Source organism: Oncorhynchus mykiss, chromosome 15, assembly GCF_057628025.1.
Source record: "Oncorhynchus mykiss isolate SJ-2025 chromosome 15, ASM5762802v1, whole genome shotgun sequence".
NCBI lineage: Eukaryota > Metazoa > Chordata > Actinopteri > Salmoniformes > Salmonidae > Oncorhynchus > Oncorhynchus mykiss.
The window spans coordinates 16969318-16976894 of NC_143036.1; the positions used below are offsets into that span (position 1 = coordinate 16969318).

Here is a 7577-nt window from a genome sequence, read left to right on the forward strand (position 1 = left end):
GAAGAGGCGATGTGAAACATTTCCAACCGCTGATTCACAAATTAAAATACATGATAGATTTAATTAAATTATTCATGATTCATCTGAGATTCTACTCAGGGCAATTTCTTTTAAAAATAACCTTCCCTTTTTTATGTAGTCATTCTGTGAGAATGCACACTGTACTCCCTGTGTATTCTAACAGCATATACACACAGACATATTCTTTACCTCACTTTGCATTGCTGATTGTCGTTTCGCAAAATTAGTCTCAATTGTTTCGGGCAGAGTAGAATAAAAACTAGGGGAGGTGTCCTTTTTCAGTACTTCCCTGTACTTTAGCTGAAATAAAGGAAACATTACATGAAAACATTGGTTACCTCAAATGAAAACTAGAGAAAACTAGAAACTCCCTTCTTGACTGCCTTCTTGTACTTTATCTGACACGAAAACAATAACAGATATCTCAGGACAAGCTAAAAAAAGACTTCCCTTTAAAAGGACCAAATATACAATGAAAAAAATTTACAATTGAAATGGGTCTACATAAGGCTTTCATAACACATTCATAACACATTCATAACACATTCATAACACACATACCACAAGTATATTAGTTTTTCATAAACGTTGACGTCAAATGCCAACAACCGCAAGTTGATATTTTTTTTATTATGCTGTTTTTGACATATACAATTCTGAAAGGCTTATGTCATTGCTTATGAATGTGATATGTATGGGCTATGACGTCCTTATGTAAGTAATAACGTTCAAGTAAAGTGTTACCTAACATTTGGCTTTGATTTTTGTGTTCTTGATGTCCATACCTCACTCTGGAGTTCTGACACAGCTTTAGCAAAATGGGTCTCAGGGGTCTCTGCTAGTTGAGAGTAAATGCAACTGGAGGAATTCCTTTTGCCACTTTCTTTGTATTTGTTCTGAAGGATGACAATGCAAAAATACTCAATTAATTAAACCCAGGCATAGACAATAAGCAAGCTTCAATCTGCACAACATGTTATATTGACTAAGGCTGAGCTTAACTTTAGACCACTTCTGACGTACACAAAACATCTCACAAACTTTTATTTTGGGGTGTTCTAAACCTTGAAATAGCTCTGAGACAATAGTTTCAGTAAATACTTCCCTGACTTCACAAATGAATACACACCTCGCTCTGCATCTCTGTCATTTCTCTGGCAAACTGGATCTCTGTGGTCTCTGGGAGTAGAGAGTAGAGGGAGGACAGAGTACCTTTGCTTAACTCTTTGTATTTCATCTGAAAAGGAGGATACAGAGAACAGCAACTAATGACAACGTTCTAATTGAATTCAGGCTCAACACTTCAACATTTTCTTTCAAATGTACTGAGTAGAGGGCATTGACTGTCTTGTGTTTAGGCGGGTATCACACTAAACACACTTTTCAAAGGTGCGGACACACTAGGAATGATCCTACACCGTAACACGCCTCCCCTCGCCTCACATTTTCACTGTTGTCTACGGCTGTTGGTGTGACCTTGTGTCGTCATCAATGTCCATGTTGTTTGTAAATGTTGATTATAAATGATGATTGCCTTCACACTTAAGACACGTTCCTGAATAAGGCCAATGAAGTGAACTGAAGTTAGAATACCTCACTCTGTAGCAGAGAAGCCTCTTTGGCGTGTAGAATCTCCATGGTCTCTGGTAGCAGGGAATACATGGAAGTAGACAGCCTTCTCTTCCCTGCCTCCCTGTACTTGTTCTGCAACACAAGAGAAATAACGTCAGTTGGTTTTTACTGCTTGACTCATTGTATTCTGGTCTCACCACTCTAGGCTGTGTTTAATACTGGCAGTGGTATATTGATCATGCCCGGGGTCATGGGATTTGAACGGTAGCTAACAGTCTGACTGGGAAGTAGACTCAGTTCATTGCCCATCAGACCGTGGAGGCTAGGTACACGGACGTCTTCGCCACTGGCCATCTCGGGTTGGCCAATCAGTAAAGGGAGAATGTTAAAGAATGTTTATACAGTGACCCCATGTGCGCAACACTAAAGCTACCATACGGTCGTTAAATCTTTCCTCCTCATGATGAGAAGAGGAAGCGGAGGAAGAAGAGGAAGAGGAGGGTGGTATTACCTCACTCTGGAACTCTTTCACTGTTTTAGAGAGCTGCATCTCAGTGGTGTCTGGAAGCAGCGAGTACAGGCTGCTGGAGATCTCCCTTTTCCCCTCCTCTCTGTACTTGCTCTGGAAAAGAAACAAGCACATTCCAAAAACGCTGACATTCCTCGGCATATTGCGAGACCAGCGCTAAGTGAATGAATTTTCTCGGCACTGTGGTTGATGCGTCAGCCACTCAAGTGGATGATATCCGATTTGAATGTCGTTCGTTCTCAATTTTACCAAATGGTGTCAGAAGTGGGAAAAGTTCTCACCTCACTCAGCATGTCCGAATGCTCCTTCGCAAACTGAGTCTCAAGGGTCTCCGGGAGCAGTGAGTAGAGAGAAGTGGATATCTCCGTCTTCACATTCCCTTTGTACTTGATCTGGAAAAATACCAAGTTAGTATTGTATTAATATCTACTGTAATCCTTGTTATTTATCTGATGCCAAAGTGTTTCAGTAGCATTTAACATATTTATCGACTGAACGTATTCAACCTTAAGCCAGATAAGTCTTCTAGCACACATTATCTTTTACAATAACAACCCGTTTCGGAATTACTGTGAAGGGTGACTTCAAGCTCAAGATGATCAGGCTGGACATATGCAGCCAAGCAATTACACTCTAACGCTTCTGTGTAGCTAGGTCAGAGAGGCTGAAATAACAAGGAGGTTTGGTGTGATGTCACTACCTCACTCTGTAGCTCGGAGGCCTCTCTGGCGTGTTGGGTCGCCATTGTTTCTGGAAGCACTGAGTAGAGACACATTGCTGTTTCCAACTTTCCTTCCTCCTTGTACTTGGTCTAAAACATAACAGAAATGGAAAGACAATACGAATAATCCCTACTAGTATCCATGCTAAGACAAATGCACAAACACAAAACATACCTGTGTCATAGTTTATGAACATAGTCTAAAATGACAAAGTGCTTACGAGAAAAACGACTTAAAATGATAAGGAAAGGGCCTCCCGGGTGGCACAGTGGTCTAGAGACTCTGGGTTCACGCCCAGCCGGCCGCCGTGATGTCCGGGAGGTCCGTGGGGCGACACAAATTGGCCTGGCGTCATCCGGGTTAGGGAGGGTTTGGCCGGTAGGGATATCCTTGTCTCATCGCGCACTAGCGACTCCTGTGGCGTGCACGCTAACCAGGTCGCCAGGTGCACGGTGTTTCCTCCGACACATTGGTGCGGCTGGCTTCCGGGTTGGATGTGCGCTGTGTTAAGAAGCAGTGCGACTTGGTTGGGTTGTGTTTTGGAGGACGCTTGGCTTTCGACCTTCGTCTCTCCCGAGCCCGTACGGGAGTTGTAGCGATGAGACCAGATACAGTGGGGCAAAAAAGTATTTAGTCAGACACCAATTGTGCAAGTTCTCCCACTTAAAAAGATGAGAGAGGCCTGTAATTTTCATCATATGTACACTTCAACTATGACAGACAAAATGAGAAAAAAAAATCCAGAAAATCCCATTTTAGGATTTTTTTATTAATTTATTTGCAAATTATGGCGGAAAATAAGTATTTGGTCAATAAACAAAAGTTTCTCAATACTTTGTTATATACCCTTTGTTGGCAATGACAGAGGTCAAAAGTCTTCACAAGGTTTTCACACACTGTTGCTGGTATTTTGGCCCATTCCTCCATGCAGATCTCCTCTAGAGCAGTGATGTTTTGGGGCTGTTGCTGAGCAACATGGACTTTCAACTCCCTCCAAAGATTTTCTATGGGCTTGAGATCTGGAGACTGGCTAGGCCACTCCAGGACCTTGAAATGCTTCTTACGAAGACACTCCTTCGTTGCCCGGGCAGTTTTAATGCTTTTAGGATGTTGGGCCAAGCGTCAAAAAAATGTTTTTGCTTCTATCCATGTTTAAAAGACCAGCCAAGCCCTTTTCACAGTGAAAGGTCACATTATATTAATATATTAAGCTTGTGAGAGCTTCAGGTGAAGCATCCGTGTTGAATATTGATGTGAGTTTTATTCAGTCAAACTGTTGTTTGTCTGTTTATGTGCATAATGTATGTACACACATCTACACACATTCATATACATGTATGTATGTTATGAATGTGTGTGTTGATAGAAGCGGAATGCACTTTAAAAGTGCAACTAGGGCCTGTTAACAATCGACAGGACAGTCTATCCACAAGTAGAGCACCAAAACAATACCTTTCTATCACAGGGCTGACAGACACTGCGACTGGAATGACAAAGCTCAGTGCTGAGGAATGTGTTGTGTCTCTGCGGTTTGCCAAGGTGCCAAGGACAGGGGAGAGAGAGAGCGAGATAGGGGGAGGGGGAGAGCGAGAGAGAGATAGACAGAGAATGACGTCAACAACACACAACTCACCTCAGAGATGAAAGCATTGATGTTCTTGGAATGCTGAAACTCTACATCGGGGATGAAGAGGTTCTGGGCCTTGGATTTCTCATAGCCCTCCTTGTATTTCACCTACAGGGTAGCAGGTAGCAGTGTTATGTTTGTTATTTTGTCTTTCTTAGGCCCACCACCACCCACAATATTTGAAGGACAACTTTATTATTTTAATAACATGGTCATGACAAACAGTAAAATACAGGTCGATACAAAGCATACCGTTTTCAGCATATACGTTATCTACACAGGCTGCTTTTCCTCCAAAACCTTTACAGGTGGCTACACCCCATTACTGGACACTGAGCCGATCCTGCCACATCCTCCCACAAAAACAACAGGCTGTAAAGAACAAAGAGGATGAATCCTACTTACGTCACTTGCCAGAACACTGCATCTCCTGGCAAAACCGGGTTCGGGCAAGACGGGCTTAGCAGCCGAGGCCTGACAGGAGAAGAAAACACATAGTTACAGTCTTCAGAGGGTTAAAACCTGTAGAATGACAGCTGATATGTTGGGCCTCATAATGGTTGAAAATAAGCTTATTGCAAGCTACAGTAATTAGGTAATGACATTTATTTTACCAGGTAAATTGACTGATAACACATTTTCATTTACAGCAACGACCTGGGGAATAGTTACAAGGGAGAGGAGAGTGGATGAATGAGCCAGTTGGAAGCTAATAAACTAATAAGGCACTTTATATGGGTGACCGTGCACTAAGAGCTCATTACTAATGAATACAGTAACTTAAGTGTATGGGTCTGCTTGGCACGTTGTCTGACTGTACCGGTTGTGTTACAGTGTCTATTGTAGCTACAGCATGAAGCAGACAAAAGCTCAGCTAGACAATTGTTCCTCTGGCTGATACTGCTTATCAATGCTTTTCCATTTGGACACTGTACCAACCACTGGCATGGCATTACAATGGGGGCATATATTTGACCTTATACATTTTACCAGCAAAAAGTCAGGCAAAAAAAAGCTTCTACATCTCCAGAACAGGGGGGAATAGAGAAGGTCTTTCCATGTATTCAACTAGGGGACTCAGACACTGAAGAGAGAGGAAAAGAGAACATGAAATATAATAAAACTATGCGGAAGTAATATACTGTAGTGTCAGAATGTTAATTATTTATGTCCTGTAATCATGTTTCCACAAATTATTTTTTTCCTGCCAAAAGTATTCAAATAGCCAGAGTGCTTCTCCGCTCTTGTGTGAAATTGTATGGCCAGCAGTTGCTAAAAGTTTTATCTCCACTAAGTGGTGGGTGTCATAATTAGAGAGCACTTTGAGACATGTCGGAATTATTCTACATCACAGATGGTTAACAAGTAATTATGCAGATTCATGGTACAAAATAATTGGTTTTTTATGTTGACAGACAACAGGGAAACATTCAAATGGCCAATCGCAAATCTCTTTAACCAGTCATCCCGCCCTCACGTTTTTTCTCCATATGACCAGAAGAAAAATGAAGGGGCGGGGTCTTCTGAATGATAAGCAGCTGAAATCCAAAATAGCTATTTTAGGACACCTTCAGACGCCAGACTCACCTCTTTTTGAGCTTAGCTTCCATAGTAATCTCTATCTCCTAAGGGTGTTGAGCACAAAAAAGGGTCCAACCTCTCATTTCAGTCCAGATTAATTATCCCCAGATTGGCCAACAAGCCTCTTCATCTGTGGTGCTGTGGTGTAGGCATGACTAAATCCCTCAAGGGCTTTCCTCCAAATCCTTTACAGGTGGCTATAACCCATTACTGGACACTGCAGTGAATCCTGCCACAACTTCGCACAATTACAACAGGCTGTATTAGAGAACACAGAGGATGAATTCTACTTACGTCACTTGCTAGAACACTGCACCTCCTGGCGACATGCACACTGGGTCTGCGCAAGACGGGCTTAGCAGTCGGTGCCTGACAGGAGAACAAAGCACATAGCTACAGTAGGTATAAATCCCCCCACAGCTTTAGAAAACCATGCCAGTCTGTGCCAAGGTCATCAGAAAGACACACAGGCCGGGGCAACGCCAACTGGTGTTCTCACCTCGACTGCCCCTTCTGTGCCATGCTCGTCCACCGCTGCTTCTCCCAGCACCGTTTCCTCCGATGGTTCTTCCATCCAGGTGACTCGTCCTGTAGCACGCTTGACCACTACTGCTTCTCCCGACACGGTTTCCTCTGACATTCCTTCCATCAAGGTGACCGTTTCCTCTGACGTTCCTTCCATCAAGGTGACCGTTTCCTCTGACGTTCCATCCATCAAGGTGACCGTTTCCTCCGACGTTCCATCCATCAAGGTGACCGTTTCCGCCGACGTTCCATCCATCAAGGTGACCGTTTCCTCCGACGTTCCATCCATCAAGGTGACCGTTTCCTCCGTCGTTCCATCCATCAAGGTGACCGTTTCCTCCGACGTTCCTTCCATCGAGGTGACCGTTTCCACCAATGTTCCTTCCATCAAGGTGACCGTTTCCTCCGACGTTCCTTCCATCAAGGTGACCGTTTCCACCAATGTTCCTTCCATCGAGGTGAGAGCTTTTCCCGACGTTCCTTCCATCAAGGTGACCGTTTCCACCAATGTTCCTTCCATCGAGGTGAGAGCTTTTCCCGACGTTTCTTCCATCAAGCTGCCCGTTTCCTCTGACGTTTCTTCCATCTAGGTGACTTCTGGGTAAAGAAAACAGTAAAACACACAAAATAGATGGTTTTGAGGCAGGTAATGTAAATGTGGCCAGCCTAAGAGTCAAAACGCTGTTCTGGAAGGATTTTGTTTTCTGCCTCAACTCTCCCTCTTGACTCTATGTTGGGTACTCCTTATCATCCCCACTTTCCCGATTTAGACCCCACTTAGGGCGTTATCAATGGTGATGCTGTACATGTGAATCAGAGGGCCAGTCTTAAGGGTGGGAGGGTGAGGAGGTTCAGGAAAGGTGTTGCACACGGGATGGAATGTCCCAATATAGACGTGTCCTCTAATAACCAAAGTATTTTTGTTATATGAGATAACAAGTGCAAGTCCAAAAAGGCAACACCCTCCTTAACCTTCAACCTTTAACCTTACAAAAAACCT

General features: G+C 43.4%; 1 protein-coding gene across 5 annotated transcripts in view; it reads right to left on the reverse strand.

Moving 5' to 3' along the window:
* The window catches only part of LOC110489705 (uncharacterized), a 55398-nt gene extending 48058 nt beyond the window's left edge, over positions 1-7340 (reverse strand). For 3 of the 5 annotated variants that reach the window (XM_036943889.2, XM_036943892.2, XM_036943887.2), the window contains exons 1-11: positions 6552-7340; positions 6347-6421; positions 4877-4945; positions 4478-4579; positions 2823-2933; positions 2404-2514; positions 2105-2215; positions 1615-1725; positions 1151-1258; positions 807-917; positions 211-321 (exon numbers count right to left, since the gene is read on the reverse strand). In XM_036943889.2, coding sequence (XP_036799784.2) covers positions 211-321; positions 807-917; positions 1151-1258; positions 1615-1725; positions 2105-2215; positions 2404-2514; positions 2823-2933; positions 4478-4579; positions 4877-4945; positions 6347-6421; positions 6552-7163 — 1632 coding nt within the window. In that variant the 5' untranslated portion in view covers positions 7164-7340. The remainder of the gene's footprint in view (positions 1-210; positions 322-806; positions 918-1150; positions 1259-1614; positions 1726-2104; positions 2216-2403; positions 2515-2822; positions 2934-4477; positions 4580-4876; positions 4946-6346; positions 6422-6551) is intronic. The other 2 variants (XM_036943898.2, XM_090199395.1) reach the window with 2 other exon arrangements.
* Between the last annotated feature and the right edge of the window lie 237 nt (positions 7341-7577).